This window comes from Lepidochelys olivacea (genome assembly GCF_965140295.1).
Source record: "Lepidochelys olivacea isolate rLepOli2 genome assembly, chromosome: 1".
Taxonomy (NCBI): Eukaryota; Metazoa; Chordata; order Testudines; family Cheloniidae; genus Lepidochelys; species Lepidochelys olivacea.
Window position 1 is genome coordinate 47,360,341 of NC_140411.1, and position 23,074 is coordinate 47,383,414.

The window sequence follows — 23,074 nt, forward strand, 5'->3', positions numbered from 1 at the left end:
TGCCTCACTCTGATTTGCTATTTGTATTCATTCTATTATTTCCCATTCAGTTCTTAAGCTGAAGGTGATTTGATGGCTTATGGTGACATTTTTTGGCTACATCTCTTCCACAGACTGTCCTACATGTGTGGCTTCCAAACTAAACAAGGACTGTGATTATTTAAAGAACCCTCTTGGATTCCGCAGTCCATTCTTCCCTTTCTGATACAAAAATAACACATTGTATTATCTGTAAGTATAAGAACTTTTTTTCAAAGGAAATAAAAAGAGCAGACAGTTTCCTTCCTGGTTATTTTACAAACCACTTTTCCAGTCTGTTAAACATAGCCCTGGACACGAGGCACTTGCCCAGCCTTCTTTCATATGATCTACTGTACTTGGCGAGCTACTGTATGAAGATCAAAAATGTCAGTATTTTTTGTAACACTGGCAGAAATTGTACACTGTGCATTTTCGAGAATGCAGTAAAAACTGGAGATGAGCCCAGCTCTCGACCCTCCAGAGCCAAAGCTGGGTGAATGGCTACAATTCCATGTCCCTCGGAAGAGGGACACTTGTTCAGGGGATGATGAGCTGCTTGGGGATGATGGCAGGGATCACTCTTCATTTGACCATTGTCCCCTTGCTGAGACCACAGAGATTTCATGAGGGTGGGAGAGACAGGGTGAGGATGCCTTCTCCCTGAGCATGATCTTTTGCGGGGGGCTGATTAAATGATTTGTCTCTTTCCTTTTCCACACATTAGTGCTGGGGAGTCTTTAACTCACTGGCCCCCATTTCTACTTGGCTAAAGCTTTTTATCAGAACCATCCAAAAGCTCTATCTAGCATCCATGAAGGACACTTATCCAGACAGGAATCCACTATCCTCCCTTTCTCCCCTGGGTCAGGCAACAAGGAGACACTGCTTCCCCAGAAACTAGCCCACAAAATGTTATCAGTAAATAACAGAATACAAGTACAATACAGGGTAACATTACGTTGTCCAGACAAATTAGCTAATCTGCCGGGTGTGTTAAACTGAAAGCACTCTAAAATGAGTCATTTTTTGAGAATACCCACACAAATTTAAAATTACCCCCCAAAACATAACTGGCAACAAGTCCTTCCTCTGTTGTATGTAGCCCTGCTCATATATACACGCTGACTTTTTACAGCAATGAACTTGCCAATGGGCCAAGAAAGCCAAAGAACTTGCAACTGGAACATTTCAATCCTGATTTCTTTCTCACGTTGTGGGTGTTGTGGCAGTACCCAAACAAACAGGGATGGGAGTCTATTGTGCTACAAGCTGTACAAACACACAGGGAGACAGTCTTTGCCTGAAGGAGCTGATAATATTTTGCCTAATTAAAATGTTTCCTATGGAGAGAGATTGAAAGGCTTGGGATGGTTGAGTTGCGAAAAGAGGTTGTGTCCAAAGTGCACACAATAATTAATGGCATGCAGCACATTCAATGAAGTTGAAAAATGACAAGCTTAAATCTGATAAAAGAAAAAATACTTGTTCACGCAATGCACAATTTGCCTGTGGAACTCATTGCCACAAGGCACCATTGAGGCCAAGAGAATTAAAAAAAAAAAAAAAGTTTGGACATTCAGATGAATAACACGAGGATCCTGAGGAGGAGTAACAATAACAACCCCTAGCTCCTATAGTAAATACCTCTGAAAGATGCATTTGTGTTTACCGGAAAACTCTTCTGCTTGGACATAGCAACCCACTTGATATTAAAACCAAGAAAAGGAAAATATCAAAAATGTCTCATTCTGGCTTATAGTAGCCTGAAATGAAAAAATGAATGGGTAGGGTTTTTTATTACACTAAATTTACATTTATCTTCTTCCCTGGCCCTCTCTTTGTTGGATTGAAGCAATTCCTCTTTTTAGGTCAGTATAAACACATTCAGAGTTAGCATTTCCCATTGGCTTCCTTTCCAACCTGGTACATTCCCCTTGCTAAGACTTTCCTCAAACTGCTGTATTCAGAAATCACACATGATGAACAAAAGAAAAGGACAGGTTTCAGAGTAACAGCCATGTTAGTCTGTATTCGCAAAAAGAAAAGGAGTACTTGTGGCACCTTAGAGACTAACCAATTTATTTGAGCATAAGCTTTTGTGAGCTACAGCTCACTTCATCGGATGCATACCGTGGAAACTGCAGCAGACTTTATATATACACAGAGAATATGAAACAATACCTCCTCCCACCCCAGATGCATTCAGTGGAAAATACAGTGGGGAGATTTATATACACAGAGAACATGAACCTTGATTATCACTACAAAAGGTCCCTCCCCCCACTCTCCTGCTGGTAATAGCTCACCTTACCTGATCACTCTCCTTACAGTGTGTATGGTAACACCCATTGTTTCATGTTCTCTGTGTATATAAAATCCCCTACTGTATTTTCCGCTGCATGCATCCGATGAAGTGAGCTGTAGCTCACGAAAACTTATGCTCAGATAAATTGGTTAGTCTCTAAGGTGCCACAAGTACTCCTTTTCTTTTTGCGGATACAGACTAACACGGCTGTTACTCTGAAGCATGATCAACAAGCCACTTACCTGCCTTCCTAGTCATAGCAAGAACTCCACTTATAAGCCGCTTAGAGAAAATAAGAGGGGAAAAGAGAAAAAGTAGATCAAATAGAGAACAAGAACTTAGAGCGATTTTTCTCATTTCCATCTAATGCAATGCTTTACCTTGTACAGTGACATAAGCTTTACTCTCCACAGATCCTTTTAGGTTGGTGGCTATACACTGGTAAAGTCCTTCATCCTCCTCTTTGACTCTTTCGATAAACAGCATTTTGCTTCCTGGTCCTAAAATTATTCCTGTGGAGTGAAAGATCTTTAAATGAGTGGGACCTGGAGTATAAACAAATAAACTCTTTCTGTAAAACAATCCTCTTCTGATTATTAGGGATGAGCCAGACATAACATAACACCCTAGGGGGTGGATGGGTCTTTAATTTTGCATGTTGGTTTCACAGTTACAAAGTGTTCACAGGTTCTGAGGCTCTGGTGGAAACTGGTGTTTATACAGCACTTACATTAGTAAGAAGGCTCCCTCTGTGGCAATGGTCTTGAAAGTGCTTTATTTCTGGGTGTAATGCTTAGTACTTGGCTTAGACCTCGATCCAGGCAAACACTTAAATGTGCTTAACTTTAAACACACAGGTAGCAGTCCTACTGTAGTCAATGGGAGCATTCATGTTGGTCTCATTGTAACCAATGTGCTCAGTACTAAGTGTTTGCAGGATTGGGTCCTATATCTGGTTTGGTGTCTTGTTGCTACAAGAGCATAATGTGGTCTGGGGGTTATTACTGGTAAACGTTCTAAGATTTTTCCAGTTGCTTACGTTTGTTACAAAATAATTAGAGATGGCCAAAGCCAGAAGCTTAAACACAAACCTCCTTGGATTTTGCTACAAGAGATTGGGGATTGGATTCCAATTCCTGTAGTCAAACCTGTCAGAATGACTTTGGTTACAGATCAGATGTAAAACCAATGGGGCCCTATTTTCAGGTTCTGGTTAGGATACGGCTGAAATCTCATTATATTTCTCCCATCCGAGATTCCTACCAACTGAAGCTGAAGTCTCCCAAGAATAGTATGATTGCATGATTTTGGTGCCATTTTAACTGAACATTTAGCCCCATCTGAGCCTTGAACCCAAACCCCAGTGCAATCATGATCCAGCTCTAAGATGCCTCCTCCCCCAGCTCTTTTCTACTCATATCAAGAAAAGCAAATCTAAATCCAACAAAGTAACAGCTCCTGGATGTCTCATAATAGGATGTAATCATAGAATCTCACAGTTGGAAGGGACCTCAGGAGGTCATCTTAGTCCAACCTGCTGCTCAAAGCAGGACCAATCCCCATTTTTGGCCCCAGATCCCTAAATGGGCCCCTCAAGGATTGAACTCACAACCCTAGGTTTAGCAGGCCAATGCTCAAACCCCTGAGCTATCCCTCCCCCATGTAATGCTACATGACAAATGGATCCCCCTACTACAGGCAGATGAATTCCAATTCTGTTCTGATATGCCAACACCAGATCTGTCCAGAGGTTAGGGTGCTAGCCTGGGGAGACACATGCTCAAATTCTTACTCTCCCATGGATTTCCTGTGTGACCGTGAGCAGAAGTAACTTAGCCTCTCTGTGCCTCAGTCCTCTCACTTGTAAAACGAGGGAGGGGAAAGTTCTGCCCAATCTCACAGGGGTGTTGTCAGGATGAACACATTAAAGGTTGTGAGGTGCTCAGATACTATGGTAACAGAGACATAAGTATCTAAGGCTATGTCTACACTGGCAATTGAACAACAAAAACCCTGAAAGACGAAAGTTTTGCTGGTGACATGCGCCAGTGTGAGCAGTGCGTCCTGCCGACAACGCCAACGCCGCTCGTTGGGGGGTGGAAGTTTTTTGGGCCAGCCGACAAATGACGGCTACACTGCACGACTTTTAGTGTCACAGCTGTGGCGAGACAGACCTGTCGCTAAAAGCTGTGTAGTGTAGACATAGCCGAACAGATACAGAGCAAATATAAGAGAAGAGATTGAGGAGGGGATAGGGTGTTTGCAGCTCTCACCTGGTTCTTGCTGTATTTCTTCGTGGTTTTTAAACCAGGATATCTGGGGCTCGGGGATGCCTTGAGCCTGACATTCTAAAGTAGCAGAATTGCTGGTGTTCACAATCTGATCACTGAGGTTGCGCAGGAGGGATGGTGCTTCCTGAGCTACAAAATAAAACGAGAGTTCAACGATTACATTCCGAAAATCATGTGTGTGTGTATATTTAAAATAATCTCCTGCATTGTCATTAACGATCTTGTAAAATGTCAGAGCTTTCTGGAGACATTCTACCAAATTCCAAGCTTACACTTTCCCTACTTACTATCCCTGTTTGAAAAGAATATTTAGTGTGGCTTAGTGATGCCTTTTCTTTTGAGATAATTTCCTTTCATCAGTTGTAACTGGTTATAATACAGATCATAATGGAAATGATCCAACAACAGATGCTGTGTTAAGACAAAGCTTTCTGCATTCATTCTCTTACAAGCTAAAGTAAAGACTCTTTGCGATCTCAGGATTTTGCTATTTTCAGGAGAAATGTACTATGAAGTGCAAGATTTTAAATAGGTTTGAAGGGATCTGGTCTTTAGGTTAGAATATCCCTGAATTAGTGATAGCTTTATACAGTTAGATGTTGCATATATACTAGTCTGTGTATGAATAAAATTTACATAGTTTACTCACTGTGAAGATCAACTTTATTGTGAGACCTATTGAGTAAACTATCATACTTCAAAACCAGAGTGTGAGCACTGAATCACTGAGTTGTATACCCCCAAGTCTTCATATATCTTTGGTTTTTGTGTTTAGCTGAACTCAAGGAATCTTGGCAAAACCACATGACAGCTAGCCAAACACAGATAGTCCTTGTATTTGTGAGAAATGTGTCTATTTTCCCCAGGCAACATTCCCTCCCATAATGCAAGTGTCTAAAACACTGATCCCAGAGGCAGAAGTATGGGTTCCAGAGTTCAGTGCTATATAACAGCATATAATTCCTATTTTATATTAGCCACTTTTATAGATTAAAATTCATTCAAATGTATGAAATAAAATGGAGTTCAATGACTTTCTCGCTAGTGTTTTGGAAGCACACCTCGGCATGTTCTGATCCTGTCCAGCATTTACATCCCCCTCAACCAACGATAAGAAAAAACCTCAAAAGTTCAACAAACACAATATTAAGTCATCCCTGGGCACCCAAAGCAAGCAGACGATCCTGATGTTTTTTCCTCCCCATCTCCAAACCAATCCATTTCCCCCTGCCTTCTTGCACAAAGTTGAAAGCTGGTATGACCAAGATCAGGAGGATAGCTCCAGAACGGATGGTGATTACACAGCAACAACTTTTCTACCACATTTGCAACTTCTTATATTATCCCTTTTGCACTTTGGTCCTGTAGAGTGCAGTGCATTCCTGCACAATCCTGCACTGCATTGCCGATTTCCTTGAATTCCCAGTTCCTGCAGGAACTGGTTGATGCTGCAATCTTTCTCTGCAAGGAAACTTCCGAGATTAGGGTTCACTTTTTCACAGCGACATATATCTATATGCTAAGATCAAGTACAGCATCAGTTTAGCATCTGACACATCCTTTGTTGGGAACATTATATGCTAATCTTTCAGGAGGGTGGACTTCATGATCCAACAGGTCTGTCCATTTCCACTATGATCCAACTACCTGACCTGATTAAAAACTCTCCAATACATTTCACACTAGTTCTTAGTCCATTTATATAATGTGTATAAACCCAAACGCACTGAAAGCTTTTCAGAAGTTCTGAAACAAATGACCTCTGCTAGACTTTTATCCCCTGAAATCAATTCCAACACATCTATGAACCATCTGTGTCTGATTTTTTTGTCTATGCCCAAGCTAGAATGTACATTCCTTGGGGCAATGACCATTAACTTATGTGTTTATAGTGTAACAAATAGTCTGTTCTTATCAACAAACAACAATTCCAGTGAATGAAGTTTAGATGTACATTCTTCATCAAATCTATATGCATTGGTATTAACATCAACAATGATTTCTCCCCATCCAACAAGATTGCTCGCTTTTCAGCTATGGATCCTGGACGTTTACATTATGGTTCCATTTTGGCAAAATAAGCTGACTATGAAGATGTATTGTTTGAAAATATGTTCACACACAAAAGCTGACAGATTTAAGTCACTTGGTCCAAGTTTTCTATTTATAAATAATCCCCACAGAACAACACAACCAACCCATTCAAAATGAAGTGTGTCAGGATGACAGAACAAAGGCAAATCACACATTCTGTAAGTTATTTCTGATTAATTTTAATTTGTTTATATCCATACACTAAAGACGGGTTTTCATAGTGAGCAAAACTTTCTTGCTTAAAACTTTGAGCCAGTTACCATTCACATATTTTTAATAATTTCTTTGATGCAGTTGGCGGGTTTTCAAGGACGTGGTTAAAACAAGAGGTTTCTCTCTCCAGACCACCTGCTTCTCTGGTTGATGCTGGAGTGAAGCCATAGGATGGGATTTTCAAAAGCACTCAGTGTTGGCCTAACTGTGCTCCCATTGAAGTCAGGTAATGCTCCCATTGTCTTCAGTAGGAGCAGAGTGAGGTCACTGCTCCGCGCTTTTGAAAAATCTTACCCCTAATGCTGAATGTTGCACATTAGCATCATAGCCATCATGTCTCTCTGTGAGGTCATAAACATGGGCTGATGGACCAGTTCTGCCCTCAATCACGCCTGGGGAACCTCACTGTAGGCAGAATTTGGCCCAGTGGAGTTACATGGGGGTGTCACTGAGGGCAGAGCATGGCCATATGACTTCAGACTACAATGACTCAAAGTGACACTGTGGCTGTGGAAAAGCAAAATCCCTATTGCAAAACCAATCCTTGGCAATAGGGAAAACATGGAAAGTTGTTAGCACTTTTTGTAGAACTTTTCATTTCACATACTTTTACCTTAGTACACTTAATGTTCCTTTTTTATTAACCAGTTTGAAAATATAAATACACAGTTGCATTTTAACACTTGTTTTTAAAAAAGGAATATAAATTTAAATTACATAATTATTCTTTCTAAGTAATATGCTACTCAGAGGGAGTTAGAGAAACAGCCAGAAATTGACATGATTCTTCAGTTTAATCTGATGAGATCAGCACTGACAATAACTTTATCTCACCATTGAATGCAGAACCCTTTTCCTCAAACAGTTTCACTGAGGTTCTTCCATGCCTTCCAACACTGGCCACTACGCCCAGGCACTAACATAGCATTGTACAGCATCACAGCTGTTCAGAGCCTTGGCCAACACCATACTAGGAAGTGGCTATCAAGCTGTCCCTTTGGGCAATGTGGTATACATCATCACTTAACAGTTCCACGCAGGGACAGTTTCTAACCACGACATCGGTTTGTGACCCAGGCTCAGATCACCTGGTTGCTGCCAGCAACTGACTTCTACAAGCGACCACACTCTGGCTTCCAATTCCATTAAAAATGCATAAAGTCCTGTCATTGCAGTCCACCAGGCCACCAAAGGTTTTCTCAAGTGCAGCCCCATAAAGAGGGAGACCTGCATTGTCACAACAAAACAAGCTTGCCCCATTTTAAAAGCAATTACCATTATCATTTCACTTGCTTTTTAAGCATTTAAAAAAAAAAAAAGAGAGAGAGAAAGAAAGCGACACAAATTCCTTTGCAAGAACACATTGTTTCTGGGAACCATCATGCTAATAATGAACAAAAGAGCTACTGTACACAAGAAGGCTGTAGGTGACATTTCAAGATCTAAATGATTATTCTTTTCTTTACTCTGACAACTTCCAGGTTACTAATTGTTTTCTAAGCATTTTAGGCTCCGTGAAGCTGGCATGATGGGGAAATGCTATTGTTTACCCTTTCACACTTGACAAAAGCAATTCCCACGTGAAAGACAAGTTTGGCCGTGGGACACAGTCCCAATACCTAAAGGAGGAAACAGTCTGGTGAGTTCCCAAGCACAAGGAGTTGTCATGTTGTCACCCTCTATTTTAGAAGCACAGCCACTTTGTTCCTTTGCAGTGGCTATTTTGGTCACTAAGGCTTGTTTTGTTATGGTTTATGTAAATCCTATATAAATGATCAGTCATAAATGAAACAAAAATTATAAAAGCTACATATTGTAAAAAAATAAAGTTATCAGATCTATTAAAAATAGTAACTTCTTCCGTATACTGCATTTATAATACACAGAAACACCTCGTAGTGAAATCATATAAAAAGGAAATGCTTAAAAGGAAGTTTAGATTACCCTTAATTCTCCTTCAGTAGTTTGGCCATTTCTTAATCCCCATAATAAATCCTATTGTCATCTGCATACCAAAAGGGAGGGATTTTTTTAATGGCCTTAATTTTAAATTTAAATTTGGAGGAATGTATTAAACATTTCACTGTGATGGCTTTAGCCTTGTCAATGGAATGAGTGTAGCACTTCTACTTTAATGAGATAATTATAACATTACAAAGTCCTTTATCCTCATGGCTGCCACAGAACTCTTGCTGATGTCCACAAGTCTTTTTTGGTAGTGCAGTAATTAACTTTAAAACTGACCAACACAGCAACGGGAAATCGACCTGGATTTATTTGGAGAAACAGGATTCATCTCTGTCAGTTTTTAAATCCTCATTATTAAAAATGATAAGATAGGTCTGTGCATTATATCAACATTTTTATTTCTTTCCTGCATCCACAGGGCCTTCCTCAAGAAGATACTTCATAAGATTAATGTACTTAGCATAGAAAATTATTCAAATAAATAAGCATTAGAACTTGCTCAGCAGGTAATATTTATAAATCCACCAAAATCCGATTGAAATAAAAATGTAGAGTCCAGTCAATCTCAAACTGAATTGTGCTCATTCCACACGTTAAAATTAACTTATTAAATGTCCATTGTTGACCAAAACCAGCAGTTTATAAAGTTAATCAGTTTATGCAGCTTTGACTTTCGAAGAGGCCGATACCAAAGTGGAAGATAAAACTGGTCCAAAGTTTTCATTATCACTCAGTAGGAGGCAGCAACGGACACAACAACACAACATACACAATGCAGTACAGGGGATCTTCCAAACCCCAACTTCCACCAGCTTTGCCAAAGCAGAACACACCCGTCTGAACTGAACTGGAAGCCCATGTGTTATGCTTTTGTTTCGCTACTCCTCCTATGTCCATACCCATTTTTGGAGGTGCACCACCTCAGAGCCTGAAAGGTAGCAACTGTAATAAAAAATCAAGATGATATGAGACAACTGTGACTTTTTAATGAGTCCTTTAATGTTTTACATTGTTTTGTGTTGTACAATCATTCCTTGTGCTTTTAAATTTGAGGATCCGAGAGTAAACAGCCTTTTTGTTGCAGTGCTCACCTCTAATTGTAACGTCTTTCTTTTGAAGCACTTCTTCCCCCGAGTATATGTTCCTTGCTCTGCAGGCATAGGTGCCTGAGTGTTCCAGGGAGACATTCTTGATGGTGAGAATGAGGGTAGTGGAGTATTCCTTAATGATGTGCTTTTTTGCTTTTGTTTGATTGTTAACTGTCCTTGGCAAAATCCAAGCAATGTCTTTGTACAGGAATTTGTTGACTGAACAGGACAATATCAGGTTCTCTCCTTCAATGGGCATTTTTTCCAAATTAATATGAAATCCATTTGGCACATCTGTCAAAAATCAAGAACACTTTTAGTTTATAGGAAAATCATGGGTCAAAATTAAAATTATTTCTATTTTCCTGTTAGCCTGAAGATCCTTCAGCTAATACAGTGGACCCTCGGTAGAGCATGCATCGTTATCGCACGGATTCGCATATAGAGTGGGCGTGGCGATGGAGCCCAAATTTAAATATTTAAATTGGGATCCATGGTAACGCAGCCCCCGCTATAAAGCGATCATATTTGATGCTGACTAGCAACTGCTGCAACTTCTTTGCTTTCCCCAGGATTCCCTAAGACCAGATTTAGATCTCAGCAAAACCAATGTAAATCAAGAGCTCTTGAGAGCCAAACTTACCTTGGAGGTAACTGGTTTGTTTTAAAACATTAGGCCATAATCAGACCTGCTGTAAGGAGGTGCAGCAACTTCCCTGGGCCCAACTCTTGCCCAAGGCATACCATCTAGCTCACTTGCGTTACTGCACCACCTTATGCCAGCTCTGAATTTGACCCAGTGTGTCAAGAAATAGCAAAGTATCCACCTGAAATTCTTTTAATTTTCTTGCTATGAAAATGTCAGTGCTCAGTATAGGCTAGAAAAAGCCAAGCAAAACTCTTAAGACAAAATCAAGGAGGACCATGAGACTCAGTGGGAGATGACCTATTTTTAACATGAAAGGATAATGTGCCCTCCGAATACCATAGCTATAGCTACTTTATGGTGTCACATTTGGGACATTTCCTAGATGTCACCAGTGAAGAAAAACACTTTTAAAAAAAAACAAATCTGAGGACAAAAGCAAAATTCACTAGATTCCAGTCAAATAATTTGTTTAAAGACTCCAAACTCCTAATATATGACACCTAGCATGAAATCTAACAGCCTGAGGCGAGCTAAGTAACATGGCTGGAATAATGTAAAAGAGTTTTATTTACTTTAGTGATTTGAAGCTTCCTGTGGAAATAGCTCCCAGGTTTCCTGATGGAAGATTTTGTTTATCTTTGCCAAGCACCATCAGGAATCTCAAAATAAAACACGTCTAGTGACATTGGGAAACCAGGGAGATAAGGCAGAGCCGTTCCTGTCTCACCCTCAGTAATTGCAAACACGCCCATGGGCCTGCTGTGTGCCAGCAAAACATCCCCAAAAGTAGGGGAAGGGACAGATTCAGGGGGAGGGGCCTAGTGCAGTGTAATTTGGCACATAGGAATTACTCTCAAGACTGCCCCAGTATCAATGAGCAGGAAGTCTTTTAGGAGGGAACACTCCATATTTTCTCTGCATAAGATACCTCCCTACAGTTATTTGATGGACTAAGGCAAAGGTGCACATTTAAAAACACATTGAAACAAAGCCTAAAATGGCCTCTGCTCTTGACTGGCCCATAGGAAGGAAAAGCTATTCAAGGGCATATCAGATTCACTTCTATCAAGATTCACCAAATCACATTCCCCTCAAGGGAGGGGTGTAAAGTTGCACCACTCATAAATCTCCCAAAGATACACATGGGAATTAAACTCCAACCTCAGAAATACCAAGGGCTCTACAATAATAAACATGAGGGTTTGACCCCATGTGTTCATCTTCAGCCCCTTACCTGTGCTCCCTTGTGCCCCCCCACCCCCGCCCCCATCCCTCTCTGTAGGAAGTAGAGCCCGTGGGGGTAAGTGCTGCCAGGAGCAGCCCCAGTGGGGATACTGAGAGCCATTGAACCAAACTGTAAACCTGTATATAATGGAAACCACTTCAAGCCAGCGTGTGCGGAAGCACCCCCAGAACCCCTAGTTCCAGCCCCCAATTCCAGCCCTTAGCCTCTGATAACTTTCTAGCTGCTATTTCAGTCACTGTCAGAGAGGAGCATGTCACATAAAGAAACTGCCCCTCTCTACCCCAATTCTTCCCATTGCTCTAGCGCAAGGTTTCTTGCCACCTAAAAGACAAGGATTGACCCACACAGTAATTCAAAATAAGGGGCATATTGGAGAGGGAGGTATTATCTGCTTAGACTCTACTTGAGCTTTTCGCCATGTTCATTGTCCTTTCTGACCTCCCTTGCTGTGGCGGGCAGCTTCTGACTCTACAAGCGTTCATGTTCTCCTTCTCTGGATATTTTCATGTGAGACTTTCAGTCTTTGTGTAAGTCAGAGCCAAGTGAGAACAGCCTCCCAGCCCCACCCACAAAAACCAAACAAACCTCCGGCAGTCTGCGGAAAAGGACCTAGGGGTGACAGTGGACGAGAAGCTGGATATGAGTCAGCAGTGTGCCCTTGTTGCCAAGAAGGCCAATGGCATTTTGGGATGTATAAGTAGGGGCATAGCGAGCAGATCGAGGGACGTGATCGTTCCCCTCTATTCGACATTGGTGAGGCCTCATCTGGAATACTGTGTCCAGTTTTGGGCCCCACACTTCAAGAAGGATGTGGATAAATTGGAGAGAGTCCAGCGAAGGGCAACAAAAATGATTAGGGGACTGGAACACATGAGTTATGAGGAGAGGCTGAGGGAGCTGGGATTGTTTAGCCTGCAGAAGAGAAGAATGAGGGGGGATTTGATAGCTGCTTTCAACTACCTGAAAGGGGGTTCCAAAGAGGATGGCTCTAGACTGTTCTCAATGGTAGCAGATGACAGAACGAGGAGTAATGGTCTCAAGTTACAGTGGGGGAGGTTTAGATTGGATATTAGGAAAAACTTTTTCACTAAGAGGGTGGTGAAACACTGGAATGCGTTACCTAGGGAGGTGGTAGAATCTCCTTCCTTAGAGGTTTTTAAGGTCAGGCTTGACAAAGCCCTGGCTGGGATGATTTAACTGGGAATTGGTCCTGCTTTGAGCAGGGGGTTGGACTAGATGACCTTCTGGGGTCCCTTCCAACCCTGATATTCTATGATTCTATGATTCAGTCACCCTAGCCCTGAAGTATCTGTTTGGAATACATTAGAAGGAAATCCTTTTCAGTGTCCTGTCTGTCTGTTCACACCATCAGCATTTTTTGGACTGTCATTTTTTCCCCAAGTGCGCTTTTCAACTAACACCAAAAACAAAAAAGGCTCTCAATTGCCTTGAAGTATAAAATGCTACCTGACGAGAACAACAGTCTCAGCCTGAAAGGGTGTACTTGCTAGAGTAATGTGTGAATCCAAATGAGTATTTCTGATCTTTCAAATTAGATGTGCTGGAAGCAGGGGAGAGAAGAACAAGCCCCTTTTAAATGTGCCAACAGCAGATAGCAACAAGTCGAGTTTAATTAAAGCAACCAAATGTCAGTAGACAAACAGGTGTTTATAAATCACACAGCTCAAGTCTCACAACACACCAGGAGTCCGAAGGACAAATACACCATTTTAAAAAACTGATTTAAAAGCTGAGTTTATATCAGTCTCACTACCCCACATAAAAAGGGTACTACCAGTGAAACCATGAACAATTTCCAGACAACAGTAAACCAACCACTCCAATATCCCATTTCTGAATGGATGCCAAAACCAAAGCCTTCAGGGGAAAGTCATAGCTATTCACCCTCTCTGCCATTATACATTCTACCAGGTAAAGTATGGTATCATGGAGCGGGTTAGGTTCCATTCAATATCTTCATAAATAATTTGGATAGAGAATACACCTATAAAGTTTGAGGACAATACCAAGCTGGGAGGGGTTGCAAGCACTTTGGAGGACAGGATTGGAGTTCAAAGTGATTTTGACAAACTGGAAAAATGGTTTGAAACAAATAGGATGAAATTCAATAAGGAGAAATACAAATGACTACACTTAAGCAGGAATAATCAGTTGCAAAAATACAAAATGGGAAATGACTGCCTAAAAAGGAGTAATGCAGAAAGGGATCTGGGGATTATAGTGGATCACAAACTAAATATGAGTCAACCATGTAACATTGCTGACAAAAAAAAAAAGTGAACACCATCCTGGGATGTATTTGCAGGAGTGTTGTAAACAAGACATAAAAAGTAATTCTTCCGCTCTACTCAGCAATGATGAGGTCTCAGCGGAAGTACTGTATCCAGTTGTGGGCACCACACTTCGGGAAAGATGTGGACAAACTGGAGAAAGTCCAGAGGAGACCAACAAAAACAATTAAAGGTCTAGAAAACATGATCTACAAAGAAAGACTGAAAAAATGGGTTTAATCTGGAGAAGTGAAGACTGAGGAGGGACATGATAATAGTCTTCAAGTACATAAAAGGTTGTTATAAAAAGGAGGGTGAGGACAGGACAAAAAGTAAATTGCATCAAGGAAGAGTTAGATTAGATATTAGGAAAAACTTTCTATCAGTCAGGGTAGTTAAGCACTGGACAAATTTCCTAGGGAGGTTGTGGACTTTCCATCATTGGAGGTTTTTAAGAATAAGGTTAGACAAACACCTGTCAGGGATGGTCTAGATAACACTTAGTCCTGCCTCCGTGCAGGGGACTGGACTGGACGGCTTATCGAGGTATTTTCCAGTCCTACATTTCTATGATTTTTCTGCGCCCAGCTAAGAATCAATTCATACCCTGAAATATAACGATATACGTCATCATGCTCTAGTATCAGACAGTTAGGTGGGAGAGCAACTGAAGATGTTAAACAGGCAGGTATTATGGCACCAAAAGATCTTCTTCACTTGACTTCAGGGTCTTACACAAAGCATTAGGTGCCTAAAGAGATAGGGCTAGAGCACACAACTCAATGTCTTGCACATTGAAAGAGCAAGTACCCAGTAGGCTGACTGATGATTAGAATGTTCCTATTCACTGTCCTACGTTGTGTGTAAAGTCTCTATGTGACATATGTACAGACAACAACACAGACAGATTAGTGTCATTGTTTGAGTAAAGGTTTTAGCTTTCAAGGAAATGTACACAATTTAATGCCTGAAAGCAAACAAAAAAACTATGATTCTAGAACTCTTAGTCAGCAAATACTCCTGCCATATCTATTAATAGAACAAGTAAATATTTTCCTTTTTCATATTTTACTAATAACCTCGCCATGTGTCACTTATTTATGTTCACATTTCAATGACTAGTTCTGGTGTTTTATTACTGAACTTCTATATTTATAGACAACCAACAGTTCCTAAATGTGGGAGTGTATTATTACCGTTGGTCAGAACATTTCAAAAAGTGTAAAATGTAATTCAAAAACCAGGGAGGGGCAGCATAGTACCAGCATTATTTTCATTAATCAGAATGACAGGCAACAGATCAACAACAAAACCGATTACAATATTAGAGCAAGAACAACAACAAAACATGCTTAATTAAAAATGTATCCCCTTTTCAGCTGTGAGGTTATGGCAGGTTTCTCATTTCTAGTATTTTTAGTATTAAAGATAGATTGGCCTGTGGTTTCTAAAATATCTGCTATTAAATTATTAAGTCTCATTTTCTTTCACCAGGATCTTTTCCAAGACTATACGGGACCATTAATGTAAGCCTCACATCCCATGAGTCCACACTTGGTAAATGCATCGTGCAACAGCCAAAGCAAAACCTTCAACCAGAAGGTAGCTCCTTTGCAATGTGATCTTGCTACGTGATGGTTGATAAATTGTGTACTGGCTATTAGTGAATTCCCATTTATTTTCTTAGCTCTTGAAGTCACAGCATTTACTCCTTAAAGTCCTGTTCCTGCAAAGACTTATGCACATGCTTGACTTTATGCCATTGAAGTCACTAGAATTACTCACATACATAGTTAAACACATATTTAAGTCTTTGCTGGATATGGGCCTATATTATACAATGGTATCTTCCTCAGAAGGGGATAGTAGAATGCATTAGGTCCTATCATCTGTGTACAAAATACTCATTGGTGTCAATGGGAGATACACCTGCAAAAAGATGGTCAATTGTGATCCACCGGCCCTGGTCCTGCAATGTGTTCCTGAGGTAGGCAGATCCCTATGCCTGTGCTGAATTGCATTGACTTCAATGGGGCAGCGGGCAGGCACAGCATTCTGCTTCCAGGGTACCTGTTGCATGCTCAGGGCCATAGTTGGCAGAAGCTGATACATAGTGTGAGCACACCTGATGCTGCCTGAGATGGGTTTCACAAATTATAAAGTAACATTACACATGTGCCGACTGCACTAGAAAAAAGTCATAGCAAGAGACCATTATTTTCATGAGCAATTTGCATCTTCATTAGAAAGCTGATAATGGATCATGTGTGCTAATCCCATTTTTAGCAGCCAAGTCTTAGCAGTTCTGTCAAAACCCACCACAGAAGCAGTGAAAAATATTACATTAGTTAACATCTGCCTCCAGTAAGTATCACACCTAGGGGAAGTGTAAACCACATGACATCCTAACAAATGCAACATTCTGACCAGGGTGGGTGTTTAGTTACTGAACGGATTGTACCTTACCTGTTACATAAAAGCTAATGTTTCTTTCAACATTTCCTACTTTATTGGAAGCCACGCAGCTGTAGATTCCGGAAGATTTGGCTTCGGCTACAGCCAGAATGCTAGCAGTCTGTGAAAGCAAGAATAGTTTGAGCTCATGTTAGATTAAGAAGTTGTTTGAACCCTTTTTTAAAAAGTTCCTATTGACATTAATATGATTCAGTTGCTCCATTCATTCAGTGGTGATTAGTAGGAGGTGTCACCATGTCAGGCTCTGGTAATGATGGAAAAATAACAGGAAACTAGCTGCCCAGGAGACCACTCCATTATCAGAATCACTACAATCCAAATCTTTGCATGTGCCTTTCAGGGTGATTTATCTCATGCTGCTGATGTAATAACGACAGGTTATAAAACATGAGGTGTGGCATAGCATGCTCTACCCCAGGAGGCTGCCCGTGGGTCAGTCAGTCAACAAAGGGAGAAGGTGAGGAACGCCTTATTTGTTTGGATAATACTGGGAAAATGAAGCTCCATTTCATAACAGATGAGTTTGTGGCATCTTTCGTTGTTTCTTGTAACTGCTACGAGAATGAGGGCAGGGGCTGGACAGACATTACTCACCTCTTCCTTTTTCACATTTTTTTCCTTTTGGATTTCAGTTTTAATACAGTTAATATAGTAGCAGTCAAAACTCTGCTTTGATGATCTATGCCTCTATTCCGCTATTCTGATCACACCGTCTTAGAAAGCCTAGCACACTGAATGCTTTCCTGAGGTGATATAATTTGTACGAGCAGATAGCTGAAGGGCATGGCACAGTAACATCTAACATTGCTTCAGAGAAAAACGTTACACTGATGCCTACACGAGGGAATACCATGCATAGTGGTGGATGGATGGTCTAGTGCTTAGGGAACTGGTCTAGCCCATGGGAGACCTGATTCAAGTCTCTGTTCCACCACAGACCTTCTGTATGACCTGGGGCAAGTCTTTTAGCCTCTGGGTTTCAGTTCCCCATCTGTAAAACAGGGCTAACAGTACTTCCCTGCCTCACAGGGGTATTGTGAGGATAAACACATTAAAGATTGAGAGATGTTAAGATACCATGTTAGCGGGGGCTCTAGAAGTACCTAAGACAGAGATTTTGGGGAGGGGGATTCCCCAAATAATGATTGGTGGTAGTCTTAATTTCTGTTATTTATTATTATTAATTAATATGAAACATGGTGCTATCCAAAAAGAGCGTGGGCATGGTGCTGTGTGTGTGTATATATATATATATATATGTAAGAAGGCTCAAAGTCTAAAAGGATAAACAGACAATGGGTAGGGAAAATAGGTACAATGGTCGTGGCTGATCACATCCTGATAATTCAGTTTAGCTCCCCAGTTGTTCGTCAACCCAATCATTCTTAATTTATTTTGCACAGGCATCATGGTAGAAGTAGGTTTTGAGAAGAAATTTGAATGCAGACAGAGCAATGGGACTGCAAAGTGGTTCAGGAAGGGCATTCATTTTTTCATGCCACCTCGAAAGGAATGGCATGGATAAGAGCATGGCGATGGGTCTAAGGAAAGCAGATAAAGACATGTTGAGCTGGCGTTATTGGTAGAGTGGTGTGATAGGCAGCAATGAGAAAAGATACGTCTATGTCGATTAACATGTTTGAGTTTTTTAACAAAAATTATTGTAGTGCAGTTAATATTTTCTTCTGTTCATTCTGTCTGTAACTAGAGTCATGAGTCAAGATCAACAACATTGCTCCTTACTGAGGCATAGTGACCTTCTACATCGCCTCACTAAGTGCTGGTCAAACATGCTAAAAACAATGTTTACGAACTGTGATGATTTGGGGGTCTGTTTGTTCAGCTTATGAATTCTGGTTGATGTTATGAAGTGGTTATTATGAAACTGTTGTATCAGGGAATGTCTCTGTGACTGGGGAATCCAGCATTTGCTAACAGGGCCTGTAGCATGTCTGACAGACCAGGGACAATTATCAGTCATTAAACTTTCATAGCTGTATTCAGGTGAAAACACTTTGGGAGAGTGGGTTGGCTGAAGCTGAGAGAAGCTAGCTCTTCCAACCTGTCTGCAGGGCGGGGAAGCGGAAAACCCCAGCAACAGAACAAAAAAAACCAGGTGTTCACAGGGGGCCATAAAAACTCAAGGGACTCAGAGACACATAGGAAGCTTTGGGTAGGAGAGAAAAGCATGCTTGGTGGGGCGGGGAGACAGGTAGAGGGGTCCTGTTTAACTGTGGGACCAGTCAAGGTCAGAGGCAGCTAAGTTATGTAGAGAGAGATGAACTACTTGATTTTGAGGAGAAGCCATGAGCTGCAGGAGAAGGCTCCTGAACATCACAGAGGACTCTCCCCAAGACCAAAGAACTCTCTAGAGAAGAGAGGAAACTGAGGCAGGATAATGCATACAGATGTGTTTGTTATTTTGCCTAGATCTGTGTATCTTTCATGCTAAGTCAGAGTAATCATGTTTGGAAGTCTGACTGTGTGTCTCTGTTGGCTTGCACTCTCATGTGCTCCTGAAGAGTGAAGCTGTAAATCCAGAGCACCCACAAGGTGGAGTTCTGGGTGTGTTTAAGATATGGGGGAGTCTGAGGGGTCAGGACTGTTCCCAGGAGCTGGGCAATTGGCTCACTGAGTCTCAGCTCTCAGAAGGGGAGCTAGACAGAGAATCTGATTCCAAGTGTGTGCCCAGAGACCACAGCCAGGAGCAGTGTCTGGACTTTGCTCACTCTCAAGAGGCTTAAAGCACACAGGGCCCACTGAAGTGGGCCCCAAACACAACAGTCTGTTCAGTGCTTAATTTGAGCCAGGGCTTGGCAGTTCATAGTCCCAGCTCCTCTGGGCTTGCTCAATCAGTTATGAATGTAAAAAAATTGTTTGAGCCCGGCACCTCTTTCAGTACAAATTAAGCACTGAGTGAGCTGGAGCTCACGAAAGCTTATGCTCAAATAAATTTGTTAGTCTCTAAGGTGCCACAAGTCCTCCTTTTCTTATTGTGGATACAGACTAACACGGCTGCTACTCTGAAACCTGAGTCTGGTGAGTGTCCAGCCAGGGGAAACTCTAGCCAGGTTACGTGTCTGTGACATGAATATAAATTCACACTCTGCACTAGCAAATTATAGAGTTACAGATAACTGAGGCCAGGTGGGGCATCTATGATCTTCTAGTCCATCCTCTGGGATACCACGGGCGTTCTAATTTCACCCAGTGATTCCTGCAGTGGGGGGGGGGAAGGGATTATTTTCTCTGCTACACAAGCCAACACTTTCAGGCTCAATAACTTGTGGCTGAACTAGATCATCTGTTTTAAAAAGACATCCAATCTTGATGTAAAGACTAGAAGTGGTGGCAAATGTACCTCTTCCCTGGGTAGGTTGTTCCAACGGTCAATTGCCTTCACCGTTAAAAAGTTACATCTTATTTCCAATTATATTATTTCTAACTTGGCCTTTCAGCCATTTTCCTGCTAGATGAAAGAGCCCAATAATATCAGATATCGTCTCTCCGCATAGGTACTTACAGATCAAGTTGCCTCTTACATTTCTTTTAGATAAGTTAAATCAGCTGAGATCTTTAAGTCTCTCATGATAGTGTATGTTTTCCAGCCCTTGAATTCTTTTTGTGGCTCTCCTTTGAATCCTCTCTAATTTTTAAAGGTGTAGACATTAGAGCTGGGAGCAGAATTCCAGCAGTGGGCTCACCGAGGCTATATCACTTGATATTATTTCACACCCATTTTGCATAGATGTAAACAACTACACAAAGTACCTGGCAGGGGAGAAGCAGGCCTTGGTCTCTGACTCTACTGGTATCTGATATCTATTTTATTAGACTGAAGCTCATAGTGTATTATTCCTGAGCCTGAGGCCTATATGGTAAATACGCCTTCTGCAATTCCCCCAGTTTGTGGGAATTAATTTTATCATCCAATACTTTGTCTGACACAATCAGGTCTCATTTTTAAAAGGGAAATTTCCTCTAAAGCATAAGTTTTCTTATTCCATCAGACTTAGATATATTAATTATACCCGGGCAGAGGCCAGTGCACTCCTTTAGATATGTATATAGTATTACCTCAGTTATTGCCTTAGGTACTTGTAGTGTATAGGAATAAGACCGTATCCCTTTAATATATTGTCTGTGAGTCTTCTAATGGTGCACACTGTGCTCTGTGTTGTGAAAGCTGTCTGAAAACTCTCAAAAAGCAGTGTGTACGTAGCTAGTCTTGGTTTGTGTATACTGAGTAAATAGCCTTACTGGGGACCTATCTGAGCTTTGTGTTTTCTTCATAGTGTTGCGTAAAGAGAGTGTTTGATATTGACTTCATGTCATCTAACTCCTTCAGCATCTGACATTCTCTGCAACGTGAAGAGGTTTAGAAATTGGCCGGAGCAGCGCTGTCTGCACAAGAGGACAACACACAGCAGTCAGATGCCACAGCTAGCTATGACAGGGTAAAGGCTGGTATCTGCTAGCTTCCACCAACGTTTATCTTGTATCAAACCAACCCAGGCCAATTGAAGTATTAAGTTCTAAGAAACAAGGCACATTGCCAAGTCAGAGGCTGGGGAGATTATTCTCCTGTTGCTGCTGCCATCACTAGCAGCTGAGAGAAGAGGAGATCCTGAAAGCAAGGAGAAGGCGGAAATGGTGGGTGGCCATATCTGAGGCTGATGGGGAGGAGGATCAGGAGTGCAGGCGCACTGATTAAGAGAGGTGACAAAATCTTTGTAGGCAGGAGGAAGTACAGGTTGATTCCTCCCCTCATGCTGGCGGTTTCTACATTAAAGTCCCATTCCGCGTAAGAGCCTGTACAAAGGACTCACACTGTTGAGATGGGTGGCAGAGAAGCCAGAGGGAAATGGTTGGCAATTTTGACAATTTTCCTGGGGAAGATAGCTCCCTCCCTCCTAAAAGGTCTTTACATGCACCTCCACTGAGGGGGAGACCTTATTGTGGGAGACCCTTGTCGAAATACTGGAGCACATCACTGTGTTGTTTTAATTGTGCCAGTGATGTTACATACTTAATAGGTTTCAGAGTAGCAGCCGTGTTCGTCTGTATTCGCAAAAAGAAAAGGAGGACGTGTGGCACCTTAGAGACTAACCCATTTATTTGAGCATGGCAGGAGGTATCTGTGTCAAATACCTGGACAACATGCTTCACCTTCAGAACAAACATTGTTTTCAATATAAGAAACACCTACTGAAATATCTCTGAATTGAATAACCAGACGTGGACAAAAGTCATGGGGACCCTTTTTGTCCTAAGTTTGTGCTGTCAAGGCAGGTGACTTTGTTGCTCATAAAGCAGAGCTGTGTCTTCAGCAGCACCACAAGCAGAACACACTATCCCCTTGAAAGAGCAGTGGCAGGAGCAGCCCTAATCATTTTGCTGGCCAGAGCAGAAAACATTTTCAGCGCCCCGCCCCCGCCCCTCTTCCCCCCGAGTGGTGAGACAGTGCCTCCTGAAAGAAGGTGCCCCAAAACAACCGCCCTATTTGCCCCCCCGTAGAACTGGCCCTGCATGATTCTAAAGAAGCTGTAGTACAAGCAATGAAGTATTCCTGGACGCACCCATCGGGCCCTCTTATTCAATGCCATACGGCTAATACACTAACATTTGACTCACCGCCTCTGTGGCACCTGGCGGGAGGGGATGTCAAGGAGCCGATGGCAGACAGAGCTCTGCAACTGCATGTGCCAAGTCATGCTTTCCTACATGTGTCAGACTCTAGGCCCTGCCCAGGATGCCCCTCTGAAGTGATTCTTTTAAAAGTGATAACAAATTCTAGTAGCACTGAGGAGGATGGACACCCCAGAGAAAAATTATGTGTGGTACATTGAAAATAAGGCAAACTAAAATCCTGCAGTAATGCTCTTAAAGTAAATAGTACAACCCATGGCCCAGATCCTCCGAAGAGCTTAAGCATATGAGTAACTTATGAGCATAGAAGCAGTCTTACTGAAATCAGTACGACTGCCACATGGTTATAACTGCCCATATTCTCCACTGCTTTGCTAGGTGTGAACCAGAAGAAACAAAATAGAGGGTGAACTATCAGAAATACTTTCATTTGTTAGGATCGACTTTATATAGACACATTTATGGCTCCACAACTCGTAACACACAGGATCCATCCCTACCTTCTCAAAATATTAGCCTAATTACACTCTCCAAATTGATGTATTATTTATCTAATGTACGTAAGTGTTTAACACATTTTTATTAAACTACTGTCCTGCACGAGTTTGTATTTTACACTGCAGCGTCACAAACTGTAATGGCACCTACACATCTGTGACCAAAGATGGTATCATCAATCAAACTAAAGAGGGACAAAAACAAGAGTAGTTTTAGGTTTGGAAAACCTTTACGTTTGGGTGTTTAGTTTGCATTTTATCCTAAATCCTGAAGTCAAGTGGCTTTG

The 23,074-nt window shown here is 41.5% G+C and overlaps 1 protein-coding gene across 1 annotated transcript in view; it reads right to left on the reverse strand.

The window, feature by feature from the left end:
- The window catches only part of FLT1 (fms related receptor tyrosine kinase 1), a 138,497-nt gene that overhangs the window by 38,620 nt on the left and 76,803 nt on the right, over positions 1–23,074 (reverse strand). Inside the window, exons 12-15 of the mRNA XM_084639523.1 lie at positions 16,633–16,741; positions 9,984–10,274; positions 4,600–4,746; positions 2,707–2,838 (exon numbers count right to left, since the gene is read on the reverse strand). Of these exons, the coding sequence (XP_084495649.1) occupies positions 2,707–2,838; positions 4,600–4,746; positions 9,984–10,274; positions 16,633–16,741 (679 nt within the window). The remainder of the gene's footprint in view (positions 1–2,706; positions 2,839–4,599; positions 4,747–9,983; positions 10,275–16,632; positions 16,742–23,074) is intronic.